Source organism: Schistocerca gregaria, chromosome X (genome assembly GCF_023897955.1).
Source record: "Schistocerca gregaria isolate iqSchGreg1 chromosome X, iqSchGreg1.2, whole genome shotgun sequence".
Taxonomy (NCBI): Eukaryota; Metazoa; Arthropoda; class Insecta; order Orthoptera; family Acrididae; genus Schistocerca; species Schistocerca gregaria.
In genome coordinates, this window is record NC_064931.1 from 219,859,493 (window position 1) to 219,875,475 (window position 15,983).

At 41.3% G+C, this 15,983-nt stretch overlaps 1 protein-coding gene across 3 annotated transcripts in view; it reads left to right on the top strand.

The window, feature by feature from the left end:
- The window catches only part of LOC126297774 (KICSTOR complex protein SZT2-like), a 710,838-nt gene that overhangs the window by 555,165 nt on the left and 139,690 nt on the right, over positions 1-15,983 (top strand). For all 3 annotated transcript variants that reach the window (XM_049988949.1, XM_049988951.1, XM_049988950.1), the window contains exons 44-45: positions 3,175-3,338; positions 5,900-6,171. In XM_049988949.1, the coding sequence (XP_049844906.1) occupies positions 3,175-3,338; positions 5,900-6,171 (436 nt within the window). The remainder of the gene's footprint in view (positions 1-3,174; positions 3,339-5,899; positions 6,172-15,983) is intronic.

Here is a 15,983-nt window from a genome sequence, read left to right on the forward strand (position 1 = left end):
AGCTTTATAGGGAGGTAGCATCAACAGTGATGAGTAGGTATCCTTGTGGCAGTGGGGTGTGAATGGTTGTGACAGTGCAGAAACTGGTTCATGTCTTTGATATGTGAAGATAGGCAGGGTTCTGGGTTGACGATATTGGTCAACAAGAGCCAAGATTTTTTCAGTGGAAATGTAGTAACCAAATACAATGGGGTGTTCATGGTGGTTAGGTTTGTGGACTTAAGGAAGCATGTAGGAAATGGGTGTGTGAAGCAGTAGTTGGGCTGAGGAGGCAGTTGGATTTAGGGGACAGATTCAGGAATGGCTTTAAGGGTTTGAGTAGTGATTAGAGGCTATGATGAAGTGCTGGGATGGGATCAGTTACTGCCTAACAACCCATACCATCTGGAGCCTTCCTTTCACCAGATTTTCTGAATAACATGGATAGGAATTGTCCTTACAACACATCCTTTGATCTCGTAATCCTTTATGCCGAAGCTCCACTAAGTGCTGATCAATACAGACATCCAGCCCTGTGCCATGACCCTACCTTCAAACATCCTGCACTCACACCCTCTTTCTGCTATCTTCCTCTTTTTCTGTTCTACTCCTCCTCCCAGTCCACTCCTCCATGTGACTGTTAAGCCTGCATAACTCCCCCTGTCTGCAGCCAGAATGAGTACATTGGTGTCACATTCACACCCTGTTCACCTACTACCTCTCCCTCCCAGCTGTCAGCCACCCTTTCCCAACCCACCCTCAAACTCCCTGCCTCCTGTCTCACTTTGTTCCATCCACCAAACACAACCTTTCACACGAGCTGCTACAGACTTATCACAATGTAGTTGGTCAGGGTAATTCATCCAGAAGTTAGCAACAGTGTCAGTCCTGTTTATGTGCCAATCAGTGATTCAGTACCTGAACAAAATTGTGAACTGTTATCTTTTTCTTTTTCCTTTGTTTAGAAAGTAGTATGTGATTTTCTCAAGCTTCACCTTCTCCATTTATTTCATTCTATAATCCTCCATAATTGCTCAGACACTGCAAAAACACCTACTTCAGTCATTTATATGATACAGACAGACATTTGATATTTTACACCAGGTCAGAAGGGGATGGCAAACCACCTCTGAGACCTTGACAGGACAGTAGTGTGGAATTATGATATTGTTCTCAATGCTTTTTGGCTAGGTTGCATACTGTCATTTTAGCCATCACCATTTATTAAGCGGCGATCCCCCACCACTTTGTGTTCACCATTTCCTGATTGAATGCACTTTTTTTAACCACTTACGTTCTAATGTATGTTTGCCACCTGAGTGTTTAATGTTTGGTTCAGGACCTCCACTGTCACTACAGTGTGCATTGTGGTCTTTTCTCCAAGAGGAAGTCCTTGTTCTTAGCTCTCCTTCCTTCTGTCAATTTGGCGTAATATGTAGTCGCTTTTAACTTCTTTTTCATACTAGTGTTCTAATGTTATGACATGGGCACTTACGACATGCACTTTTGAGTAGGACATTGCATTATTAAGACATGAAGATTTTAGATGGACTAAATTTGTTTGAAGGACTGGTATTCAACAGTGCAAGACAGAAAATCCATGGAAAAGGAATTAGAAATTGATTCACATGGAATGAAAGCTTCTGCTCTGTGAGAAGAATGAGTTCATTAGGAACCTTGTTTGCTATTTTTTAAAAGCTCATGGCATGCTTATTCCTTGGGCCAGTGTGTTGCATGGTGATCACCTCACAACTGTGCATGAGGTAATGTCAACTTGTCTGGTGTCATTTCATATGCCAGGTGACGACTTATACTTGTACAGTTCTCCATCTCTTGCCATTTTTGCTTACTTATTTTAATTAATTTAATAGATATTTATGATTGTATTCATGTGTAAAATACAGGTTTTTTATACTAAAAGAGTAATAATTAAGATATCCCCCTTTGATAATGCAAAAGGCATGACCTTTTGTATTCATCTTAAAATTTAATTTAATTTTACATGTCATAAATTAAGGAAATAGATGCTATGACCTATCCTTTTACCGTTATGTCAATTGACAGATGTCTTGTTTTAAACCTTTATGGTAAAAATTTATTCTATAGTACTGTTTAATATAGAACTACATTTAGTAACCTGCATTCTATATAATGAAGAGGTTATGTTCTTTTTTTTCATAAATCATTACATCTCATTGAGTCATTTTATTTTGCCATTTATTTAATGCTCAAATGGAATGGTAACATGTAACTGGAATGGTAACATGTAATATGACTGTACTGCCACATAGTGGCAAAATTATTGTTTTATCTCATTTAGCTATCACAATCTTCAGTTTGGCACTTATCTGTTTATGTGAGGTATTCTTTGACAAGACTTGTTCTATCCATATATTAATGTTCCTTTATTGTGGTATGTTTTCATCCTCTTGTGATGGCTTTGCTAGCCAGTCTTATACAGCATTCTATTTTACTCTGATTTGTTCCATATGCATTTTCCTCTTGTGTTCAGATTGCCAAATGGTATCCAAAGAAAAATTCAGTAATAAAATAATTTGCGATCTAGACAAAATTCTGTTTAACTGGTACTGAAACCTAGATCCCTGTCTTTTGTGGACAGTGCTTTATACCACTATATTTCACTGGATATTCCACTGGTATGTCCAGTACAGAAGAAATGCCTCATCATTTGTTTTTAGTTAAGTATGGTGTCTAACAACAGAGAATGAAGTCCAAACTGTATGTAACACTGATTTTCACAAACCAACCACAGCATGTAAGGATCATTGTATGCTAATCATTGATGTCAGAGCTGTGAATACTTTTCTTGGAGTCCTAGCAGCTGCATTTGGTGTAACACAATTTTATCATTTCTTCACACTCACCCCATCTTTCTAATACAAAAAAGGCTTACTTACACATTGTTTAGCCAGTAGTATGTTTTCCTCTTTTCCTTTTGTCTTGACTTAATTTAAATGTCTGGTTTTGCACTCTTCCTGTTCGTCATGTCCCCATTTTCCGCTGATAAACTTTTCTGGCTCCTTTTAGTTGTATTCCCCTCTTTGTCATAATGTTTCCTTCTGTCTGTGCAAGATGCACATGTGCACTTGGGGTTTTGTGGATTCTTTGTACAATGTTTGACACTAAATGCTTAACACATTGATGAGACAGTAACACAATATAACATTGTTTCAGGAAGATGACACAGCTGTAGCTGGGGACCTTTTAAATGAGTATGAATCTGGAGAAAGTGGTATTCTGCATAAGATGTATGCCAGTGTAATTAATCAGTGGCTTGAATTTGCTGTTCAGATTGGAGTTCCAGCTGTGAAAAGGTTCTGTGTTACCCTAACATCAAGGTACATATTTTATTCTTATTTGTGACTATTACAATTGTAAATTTTCAAACTACATATTACTTTCATATTAAAGTAACAAATTGTGTCCAGTCTATTTTTAACTTTGTAAACGCATGTACTTAAGCTTTAATTTGACATAATAATAACATTTTTTTTTAAATTGAGTCAAACTGATATACAAATTTAGTCACTTCCTTCAGTAAGTTGTATTTCAGTGTGTTTGTCTGTTTTTCAGCCTTTTCATGAGCTATGCTGTCAAACAGAAAATCTCATTCCAGAACAATGATTTGCTGTTTTAAAATATGCAAAACTTATTTTGAAAAACTATGCCTAAAATGCCCTTGTATTAGTTCAGATTATTTTTACCAATGAGTCCACAGTAATTGCTTTTCACTGAGAAATTTTATGCCTTCCACTGAAAATTTTGTATTTCTTGGAGTGACTCAACGAGCAGAGGGTATGTACAGCTCCTGAGGAGTATTGTGCAGGTGCCATTATTTGACTCACTAGTGCTATAATCAAGACTTTTTGTACACTGTTATGTAAATTACACCTACTATAGAGTGTTAAAATGTTTTATTTTGGTCATTGGTAGAGAAAACATCTTCTGAGTCTCAACAGATGTTGATAGAAACCTACAAAAGTGAGTTAGTGAAAAAATTGGTAGTGTTCAAGTTGAACAAACATTTTTATGAATTTTCATAAACATTAAATGTGGTACCCATAGTGGCTGCCAATCCACTTCCACCATTGATGAAAACAGTGGGCACATTCATCAGATCTTCTCTGTATACATGTGAGAAATAATTAATGTCAGTTTTGTGGACACCCTCTATGACACTACAGATGCTATTTGATGAAAAAAAATCCAGAAAATTTGACAGAAAATAATTCAGTTTTATCACATGACAGAACCTCGGCACACTAGTAATTTCTGCTTAAAGATTACCTTGCAAGTAGTTATACACTGAAGTGCCAAAGAAACTGGTATAGGCATTCGTATTCATATACAGAGATATGTAAACAGGCAGAATACGGCGCTGCAGTCAGCAGAGCCTAAGTAAGATGATAAGTGTCTGGTGCAGTTGTTAGATTGGTTACTGCTGCTACAATGGCAGGTTATCAACATTTAAGTGAGTTTGAATGTGGTGTTATAGTCAGCACATGAACGATGGGACACAGCATCTCTGAGACAGCGATGAAGTGGGGATTTTCCTGTACGACCATTTCACGAGTGCACCGTGAATATCAGGAATCCAGTAAAACCTCAAGTCTCTGACACTGATGTGGCCGGAAAAAAATCCTACAAGAACAGGACCAACGATGACTGAAGAGAATTGTTCACGATGACAGAAGTACAAGCCTTCTGGAAACTGCTGCAGATTTCAATTCTGGGCCATCAACAAGTGTTAGCATGCAAACCATTCAACGAAACATCATCAATATGGGTTTTCGGAGCTGAAGGCCCACTCACATGCCCTTGATGACTGCATGAGACAAAGCTTTATGCCTTGCCTGGGCCCATCAACACTGGCATTGGACTGTTGATGACTGGAAACAACTTGTCGGACAAGTTTCATTTCAAATTTTATCGAGCAGATCAACATGTATGGGTATGGAGACAACCTCATGAATCCATAGACCCTGTATGTTAGCAGGGGACTTTTCAAGCTGGTGGAGGCTCTGTAATGGCATGGGCTATGTAATGGTGTGGGGTATGTACACTTGGAGTAATATGGGACCCTTGATATGTCTAGTTACGACTGTGACACATGACACGTATGTAAGCATCTTGTCTGATCACCTGCATCCATTCATGTCCATTGTGCATTCTGACGTACTTGGGCAACTCCAGCAGGACAATGCAACACCCCACACATTCAGAATTGCTACCGATTGGCCCCAGGAACACTCTTCTCAGTGTAAACACTTCCACTGACCATGAAACTCCCCCGATTTGGGATCCTTGAAACATGCTGTTCAGAAGAGATCTCCACCCCCTAATACACTTACAGATTTATGGACAGCCCTGCAGTATTCTTGGTGTCAGTTCCCTCGAGCAATACTTCAGACATTAGTCAAGTCCATGCCATGTCGTGTTGCAGCACTTCTGCATGCTCACAGGGGCCCTACACAATATTGGGCAGGTATACCAGTTTCTTTTGCTCTTCAGTGTATTACTACAGTGGAAAGAGCACTCTACTCTTCAGATACTGCACCTGCCAATTTCCTTGCACTTCCAGTGGTTAAAACTGAAAATTAATAGACACTATAGAAGTTGAAAGCGTTTAGTGATAAAACTTGAAGGAGCATTTTAACAGTTGTAGGAATGTCGGTACAAGTGTATAAATGTGGGATAAAAGTTGTTTGAAGAAAATGTAACTTACAATGATGAATTTGCAATAAGAGTTTTGTTTATAAATGATTACTGAAACATTTTGAATATACCACTTATAAGCAAATAAATACTTGATTTTCATTAAGAGTATGGAAATATACTATGTCAGACATCTTAGATATGGCTGCCTCTTAAAATATTTATGTTCTTCTTGGTTTTTTAGGCATTCACTGTCTGTGACAGTTAAGGAGCTTAAGAATCTTGTCGTCTTGAATGCACAAGACACAACTGCACTAGTGTTTAACAGAGTAACAAATGAAAATCAGCTTGAGGTGGAGGAAGATGTATTTGTTCCTGTGAGTGTGTCTGATAGTGACATACATGATCAGCCAAAGACTGATTCCAAAAGCCTTATCGTAGGCAGAAACCTAGCACAGTGGAAGGCATGCCTAACAGATGATGGAGTTTTTGACAATGATGTCCTAGATCCAAAAGGTAAAAACTGACCCATTTATTGAGAGGAGTACAAATTTTAATTGGCATGTTATTAGAAAATGTAGTTTACACAAATTGCAATGTAAGACACCCATGGCAAAAAATTTTATAAGGCATGTGGAAAAATTCAACAGTGCTTGAGTCATAGGACAGACCTCATCCTGTGTATTATGAAAATAAACATTAGCATCTTATAATCCTATATAACATTTATCTAACCTTCATATTGACTTCTGCTAGGAAACCCCTCCCAGGGGCTCACTACTCTTTTGTGGGTATGGTTGTGGCAAGCATGGGGCCACAAGGCATTGCAGTACTTCTTGCTATCCTGTATGCAATTTTATTGGACGACTGTTTCTTTTCTCTGGCTTATCCTGCAGGACAGACTCTCTGCAGCAAACCTAGCTCACTCATAGGATGTGAATCCTGGCTTCTCACTCTGTTATTTCCTTATTTTACATCACATATTTTGGTTAATTTATATTCAGTCCCCACATCTGTGTTTGACCTCAAACCTTCTACATTTTTTAGAGATTTTGCGAGCAGTGTGGGAAAGGTCACTTACTACCCAACATGGTAGCAGGTATGTGTAGAAGGTTGCCTTGTACACATACAGAGGTGGTACCTGACCAAACACAGATTGCACTATTGATGCCCAAGATGTCATCTCCCAACACATGCCAAGGGTTAGGTCCATTTGGGGTCTGGCCATCACCTGGTGACCCTTGCTGTGGCTAGGCAGTACTCCTGGGGGTAGCACTTGTTTGGAGCAAGTACCATTGTGGTGGATGTTTGGTGTCATGAAATTTGCCAAAGTTACCAACCAGTGGTTTTGAGGACTTGGTACTCTCTTCAGACAGACCACAACTCAGTGCCAATTGTTATGACTGTAGGAGTTTGCTTCCTTGGTAACACCATGGGAAGAAAACAAAACCAAGCAACTTGCACACAGTCATTTCCCTCAGTTCCTGGTTTTCACCTGAACAGATGGAGGGTCTTTTCTCTCTATTAAACCAGTGTTTTTTTGTGGAAAGTATTGAAAACGTATTTGGCAAATTCTTTTCACCGGTGATAAACGTTTTACCATCACACCCCCTAAGAACCTTGACATGGGATAGGGATTAATTTTTCACCAGAACCTAATGCTGCAGATGGATGAAGAACTACATGAACACTTGGAAAGATGAAGGATTGAGTTCGTACATCATGTACATCGAGGCACATCAGGCTATAAGATAGACACTGGTGCTTTCATCCTCGCTTTTGAGGAGGATTCACTTCCAGAAAGTGTCAAAAACTGTGTGTTACCATTGTGATGTGAAGCCATATTTCCAACCCCCAATGCAGTGTTTTAAATGCCAGGGTTTCAGGTGTATGTGTTCCTGGCGTACAACCGACCCAGTTTGTGGAGACTGTTGTCGAACATTTCACGAAAATTTATCATGTGTACTACCATCTGCCTGTGTCAGTTGTGGGATCAACTATCTCCCCAATTCCCAAAGTGTGCTAATGTAAAAGTGAAGTTTGGAAGGTAGGGGACGAGGTACTGACGGAATTAAAGCTAGGAGGACAGGGCGTGAGTCGTACTAGGGTAGCTCAGTTGGTAGAGCACTTGCCCACGAAAGGCAAAGGTCCTGAGTTCGAGTCTCGTTCCAGTACAGTTTTAATCTGCCAGGAAGTTTCATATCAGAGCACACTCCACAGTAGAGTGAAAATTTCATTCTAGAAACATCCCCCAGGCTGTGGCTAAGCCATGTCTCCGCAATATCCTTTCTTCCAGGAGTCCTAGTTCTGCAAGGTTGGCAGCAGAGCTTCTGTGAAATTTGGAAGGTATGAGACGAGGTACTGGCAGAATCAAAGCTGTGAGGACGGGGCGTGAGTTGTTCTTGGGTGGCTCAGTTGGTAGAGCACTTGCCCGTGAAAGGCAAAGGTCCCGAGTTCGAGTCTCGATCTGGCACACAGTTTTAATCTGCCAGGAAGTTTCATATCAGTGCACACTCCACTGTAGAATGAAAATTTCATTCTGTGCTAATGTACTCAAGAAACACAAAATCCAGGAACTGAAGATTGCAGATTGCCTCTTGAATTCTGAAGCTCAAAAAATACCATCATCTGCACCCAGTCTCAGTGATACCAAACTTTTCCATTACACTACTGTCACTGGGTTGTCAGCAGTACCTAGTGCAGTGACTCTCTTAACGTCGACACCTGGCTGTCACACAAAAAAATACTTGACAATAGCTCTCCCCAGCCCCAGCTTGTGGTTCCTCTGGCACCGTCTTATGGAACCACTATAAGCACTCAGCCAGAGAAGCAGCACCCTCCTCCAGCACCTGCCAGTGAAGAGGCTCCCTCTCAGGAACCCTCTCCTCAGAATTCCACAGGTCGCCCCCATGCCAGCCAGTGGCTGAAAGGAGGGCAGACTGTGGGTCCCAGGACTGCTCACTCTCCTTCCATTCATACGCCCTCAGTAGATAAGCCCTCACAGGAATTTTGACACTAAAAAGTTATGAGAAGAAGAAATCGTGGTAGAAGGCTACTCTCATGGTCACTGCAAAAATTTGTTTGTCTTACAAATCTGTTTTTCAACGTTGTAAGCGCTTCTTATGTTTTACATTGCTATTATTAAACAGTATTAAATCACAATTATTACTCACATCATTTTTTGCTCCTGACTGTCATTCACCCTACCCCAGCTCTTCCTCCTAACCACAGCTCCTCTCTTCTTTCACTAACTTCACTTGCTACGCCTGACACAGCCCCTCATCTACATCGAGCAGCAGTACTGGCACAAGGCAGGGATTGAGAGAGGGTGGGACAGGGGGGGGGGGGGGAGGGAGAGGGGGGAGAGAGAAAGAGAGGAGAGAGTGTTACGTTTCATTGCTAATGTCTGTTTGGTCATATATATGATGTGTTTCTTTTCTGTAATTGTGTTTTGAATTTGGAAGTTTTCTTGTAGTTTTTGGGTTTTTTTTTTCAGTTTCATAACTTTTAGACTTGTTTCTGTTGTGCTTGGAGGCTAGGTTTTCTTGTCAGATGTGTTCCTGCAAATGCTGAATGATTGGTGTAACTTCCATGCTCTTTATTTTCTTTATATTTGTTTCAGATGTTTTTCTGATCTGCCCTGTGTACAGAACATCAAAGTTGGTACACTGGAGTTGATAAATGCCCAATTTATATATATATATATATATATATATATATATATATATATATATATATATATATATATATATATATATATGTGTGTGTGTGTGTGTGAGAGAGAGAGAGAGAGAGAGAGAGAGAGAGAGAGAGAGAGAGCTCATACCCATAATTGTTCTGAGTAACCGGAAGTCACCCATTGGGATTTTTTGTGATCTTTCAAAGGCTTTTGATTGTGTAAATCGTGGAATACTTCTAGATAAGCTCAAGTACTGTGATGTGAATGGGACAGTGCTCAAATGGTTTAAATCATACCTAACTGGAAGAGTGCTGCAGAAAGTTGAAATAAGCAGTTCACATAATATGCAAAAAAACTGGGGAACAATCAAGAATGGGGTGCCGCAAGGTTCGGTCTTGGGTCCTCTGCTGTTCTTAATACATATTAATGACTTGCCATTCTATATTCACGAAGATGCAAAGCTGGTATTTTTGCTGATGATACAAGTATAGCTATCACATCCAACAGACAAGAATTAACTGGTGAAATTGTAAACAATGTTTTTCAGAAAATCATTAAGTGGTTGCAAATGGGCTCTCATTAAACTTTGACAAAACACAGTATATACAGTTCCACACAGTAAATGGAATGACACCATTAATAAATATAGACTTCGATCTGAAATCGGTAGCTAAGGTAGAATATTCAAAATTTCTAGGTGTATGCATTGACGAGGGGTTGAACTGGAAAAAACACTGAGGATCTGCTGAAACGTTTGAGTTCAGCTAGTTATGCTATTAGGGTCATTGCAAATATTGGCGATATACATCTAAAAAAATTAGCTTACCACACCTATTTTCATTCTCTGCTTTCGTATGGCATCATATTCTGGAGTAACTCATCATTGATTAAAAGAGTGTTCATTGCACAAAAGTGTGTAATCAGAATAATTGCTGGAGCTCATCCGAGATCATGCTGCAGATACTTATTTAAAGAGCTAGAGATCTTCACTATAGCCTCACAATATACACTCCTGGAAATGGAAAAAAGAACACATTGACACCGGTGTCTCAGACCCACCATACTTGCTCCGGACACTGCGAGAGGGCTGTACAAGCAATGATCATACGCACGGCACAGCGGACACACCAGGAACCGCGGTGTTGGCCGTCGAATGGCGCTAGCTGCACAGCATTTGTGCACCGCCGCCGTCAGTGTCAGCCAGTTTGCCGTGGCATACGGAGCTCCATCGCAGTCTTTAACACTGGTAGCATGCGGCGACAGCGTGGACGTGAACCGTATGTGCAGTTGACGGACTTTGAGCGAGGGTGTATAGTGGGCATGCGGGAGGCCGGGTGGACGTACCGCCGAATTGCTCAACACGTGGGGCATGAGGTCTCCACAGTACATCGATGCTGTCGCCAGTGGTCGGCGGAAGGTGCACGTGCCCGTCGACCTGGGGCCGGATCGCAGCGACGCACGGATGCACGCCAAGACCGTTGGATCCTACGCAGTGCCGTAGGGGACCGCACCGCCACTTCCCAGCAAATTAGGGACACTGTTGCTCCTGGGGTATCGGCGAGGACCATTCGCAACCGTCTCCATGAAGCTGGGCTACAGTCCCGCACACCGTTAGGCCGTCTCCCGCTCACGCCCCAACATCGTGCAGCCCGCCTCCAGTAGTGTCGCGACAGGCGTGAATGGAGGGACGAATGGAGACGTGTCGTCTTCAGTGATGAGAGTCGCTTCTGCCTTGGTGCCAATGATGGTCGTATCCGTGTTTGGCGCCGTGCAGGTGAGTGCCACAATCAGGACTGCATACAACCGAGGCACACAGGGCCAACACCCGGCATCATGGTGTGGGGAGCGATCTCCTACACTGGCCGTACACCTCTGGTGATCGTCGAGGGGACACTGAATAGTGCACGGTACATCCAAACCGTCATCGAACCCATCGTTCTACCATTCCTAGACCGGCAAGGGAACTTGCTGTTCCAACAGGACAATGCACGTCCGCATGTATCCCGTGCCACCCAACGTTCTCTAGAAGGTGTAAGTCAACTAGCCTGGCCAGCAAGATCTCCGGATCTGTCCCCCATTGAGCATGTTTGGGACTGGATGAAGCGTCGTCTCACGCAGTCTACACATCCAGCACGAACGCTGGTCCAGCTGAGGCGCCAGGTGGAAATGGCATGGCAAGCCGTTCCACAGGACTACATCCAGCATCTCTACGATCGTCTCCATGGGAGAGTAGCAGCCTGCATTGCTGCGAAAGGTGGATATACACTGTACTAGTGCCGACATTGTGCATGCTCTGTTGCCTGTGTCTATGTGCCTGTGGTTCTGTCAGTGTGATCATGTGATGTATCTGACCCCAGGAATGTGTCAATAAAGTTTCCCCTTCCTGAGACAATGAATTCACGGTGTTCTTATTTCAGTTTCCAGGAGTGTATATATTCACGTATTAAATTGAAATAAAACGAATGTTATTAACATACTACCGCTTTATTCTTCATGTTTACGTAGTTTCAGCTTTCTGCCACTATATGGCTCTGAACTGTAGAGTGCAACATTGTGGTGTGTTATGTAATTATGTCAGTGTGTGAGAAAAAGCATCCTGTATCCCTCGGAAAACTGAAAGCAAGAATTCAAAAAGTTCATCCACACATGGACCACCCTCTTTTTCAACCAGACCACACACGAACACTACAACATCTGCAACAAACTGTCACCTTTGAGTCATTGTCATTAATTATCCTGTGTACCACCCTGACTTGGCTCCATCCAATTTTCATCTGTTTCCAAAACTTAAAGAACACCTTTGGCCAGCCACTGTGGCCAAGTGGTTCTAGGTGCTTCAGTCTGGAACTGCGTGACTGCTACGTTCACAGGTTTGAATCCTGCCTAGAGCATGGATGTGTGTGATGTCCTTAGGTTAGTTAGGTTTAAGTAGTTCTAACTTCTAGGGGACTGATGACCTCAGATGTTAAGTCCCATAGTGCTCAAAGCAATTTGAACCAATTGGAACACCTTTAAGGACTCCACTTTGGCAGTGATTAAGCAGTGCAAGCAGAGGTGATGTTGTGGTTCCATCAACAAAGTCAAATTCTACAATGACAGTATTAACAAACTGATCTATTGTTGGGAGAAATGTGTTCATCACCAGGGTGACTATGTTGAGAAATAAATATACAGACATGAAGAGTAAAGATGTATGATGTCAATAAAGTTATTTTATTTAAAATTTGTAAGAATTTTTACATAAGAAATTCAGATACATTACTTTTTTAGCAAGCCCTTGTATATCTTTCTGGGAATTTTGAGAAATTATTGTGAGCTAAATCTATTTAATTCATCATAATGTGGCACACTGTTGTCAGACTCAATCATGAGACAAAATAAGCATTATGTAGAATTTATTCCTTCAGCGATGGGTCATTGTAGGAGAGCAGATGTTTGCAAAAATAAAACTCTACAGCTAGACCAATGTTAACAAGAATGTGAAATTAGTAGAACATTTGTCCTGTATGTAAGCATTATGTGTAGTCAAAATCCCAGATGGCAAATTTAATGTACCAGGAATGAGGGAGAACTGGGAGAAGTAGATAAGATAATGCTAGCTTAGATGTCTTCCATATGTCGCGTCCCAAGCGTGGGTTTTGCGAGGGATTGAGCGACACGGTTCGTAAACGGGAATTAGCCGGTTGACCTAATTGAGAGGGAGACTTTTGATCTGGCTAAGATGTTAAATTCCCTGGTGTGAAGGTACAAGGCTAGGATGTTGGTAGAAGTAAACTCGTATGGACGTTATAAAAGTTCTAATTTATTCATAAAGAATACAGATCACCCTAACTGCGTAGTGATTGTACCTACAGAATAGCCAAGCCCATTACAGAGACGGTGACTGACTTCCACCATTCTGGCTGCCTGATAGAACTTTCCAGCACTTTGCTGCCCACACTAGCACCCTACGTCAGAGTCCCGCGGCCGCTGCCTAAACGCTCATCGGCGACTATCTCCAACTGTCTGCCTGCAGCCCGCCCTCAGCCCAAGTCGGCTGCTACTCACGCTGACTACCGTCGCTGCCTAAACCCGAGAGAGAGAGAGATCCCCGGAGCGGCGTGCCTCCGAGTTTTGTTAGCTCTTCCCCTTCGACCCCGCCAGCGCTTGGCATGACGTAGCGTCGAGTGCAACTTTTCCTTATTAGGGATTGTTTTAGTATTAACTTCAGTACTTTTCTTCAGAAGCTGGGTGGAGGGGTAGAGGGGCCTCTCCCTATATGGTCACGCACTGCGTCCTGAGCCCTTCATTGGCTCCTCATGACATAGTGCGGTCCCCACCTAGGGCCCTCTTTCTTTCTCTCTCCGCTCCCAGACTTCTCCCTCTAGCCAAGAGTGTTGATTCTGCAAGTTATTGTTTATTAAGGGACCTGCCCAGAGCGCCCTGTTTATCTTAATAGCTGAGTCTGCTTCCTTGCTTATCACGCGCAGCTGCCTGGCCGCTTGGACCGCCGCCTCGGCTATCTGGCTGCGTCGTTATCTTTTGTGACCCCTCTGACACGCCTGGCGTCCCCTGTTAACTCTATCTCCCTGTATGATTTCTGGTGTATCATCTGAGAACAACTGCATTTAGACTTGGCTTTTCTGTGGTTACAACACCTCCCCCGCCAGGGAAATTGGCGTTACTCCTCAGAGTAGCGTCAATTGTGACTCTTTTATTTTTTTTTTTTTCCATTACATGCTTGACAGATTTGTTTATTACATTAGCATCTGATATGTTATATTTTTCATTTTCATTTAGTAAAGTCAAATTCATTAAACACACAATAATACAATTACATTATACATGCCTAACATTCAGTTATGTCAAAAGCATTTGCATTAAAATCAAAAGACACTTTCATTGATACATACATTCACATTTCAATTAGAATTACATTTCAAATACAGTTACATTTCAATTACATATTTCAAATACAGTTACATTTCAATTACATATTTCAAATACAGTTACATTTCAATTACACATTTCAAATACAGTTATTTAACGTCAGTTTCTGAAAGCGACCATATCACCTTGGTCTTTTCCACATCTTTCATAAATTACTATCTCTTCAGTTTCTTTATTACTGTGTCTTCTAGCTGAACTAGTCTCTGGGTATTGGTTCACTATGGTATTTCTTATACATACTTTTCCACAACAATCACTGTCTTCAAAATATTTCCATATACTTTTAAAACAGTCTTTACAACATTTACAGTTTTTACAACAGCATGTTATTATGATTAGAATAACTATTGATATGGCTACATACGTAGTTATGGAGTAATGTGTGAAGTACCTGGAGTACTTCATTTCCTCCTCTTGTCTCTCTACCATCTTCTGGACATCATCCAGTCTTTTTCCTGCGACTTTCAAGTCGTCTAACTGTGTTATTACCTGGTCCAATGGCAAATCTAATGCTAACGTTGAGACATTCCTTTTTTCCTTGTTTACCACGCAACAATCGAATTCTAGATTGATCTGCGGAACTATGTCTTTCTTCGTCACATTACTCTGGATCACTCTATCTGTTTGTATGAACACTCTAGTGCCATACCCCTTACATTTACTGTAAAAACTAATTTTTCCTACCCCTTTTATTACTAGGTCCTTTGGTGGTTCCCTTCCACACAATACTGTTAAGCCTTCTTCCTTCGGTGCTACATATAGCCATTCGTTACTGTTTAGATGAGTCCAAAGGCTCTGATTCAGTGCGACTATTTTTCGCACACAATCTTCCGGAATTTCTCTTACCGGTTGCAACAATTTGGCTTCGCACTCTTCGTGGTCGAATGTTGACAGCAAGGCGAATGCTTGTTTGCACAGTCTCCTATTTTTACTTAGCTCCTTGCATTTTAGTTCCTCTGCAGAAAGTTTCGCGTACTGCCTTTTGGATTCATCTATTAGTAAGAATTCTTTCTCTGGCTGTATGTACACATATTTACCTTTCATGTTTGGAATTTCTTTTGGTAGTGGGAGTACTCTATACAAATTGAAATTGTTATTATTTATTAATGGAATATTAATTACATATCCTAGTATGCTACCCGAGATGAAAACATCTAAATCAATTATTCTTAACAATAGATAACCTGAGGACTCCGTAAGAGGAACAGGAAACTTTACATCTTTTAGTTCTTCCTGTATTAAACTTAGGTATTTTACAATTTGGACTGGATTAATTATATGAGGCTGTAGTATTCCCTTCTGAGCATTTACAATGGCATTTATCATTTGTTCGTATTCCTCTTCGATCTGACCAAACACTGCCGATAGTTGTAATACTTGCTCTGTTACTGTGGCGAAGGACGCTACACGTTTAAACCCTATATCGGTTTCTTTCACGTATTCCTTCATGAATCATTCTAGTCTTTGCATACCTGTCTTCAGAACGTGCTCATTTGACTCTAGTGTATATACCGTCCTGTTTACTCCCGCCAATGTGGCTCTTACCACTGCCACCTGTTCCTTTGTTAGCCTCAACAACCCTTCTGAGTTTTTCTCCATAGCGTCTATTCTTTCCTTATAGTATGCTGCATCTGCTTCGTCCAACGTCCTGAACAGTATTTTACTTACCTGCCCGACGAAGTTGAATACTCCTCTCTTCCTTCTGGTCTTGTGTTTTGTT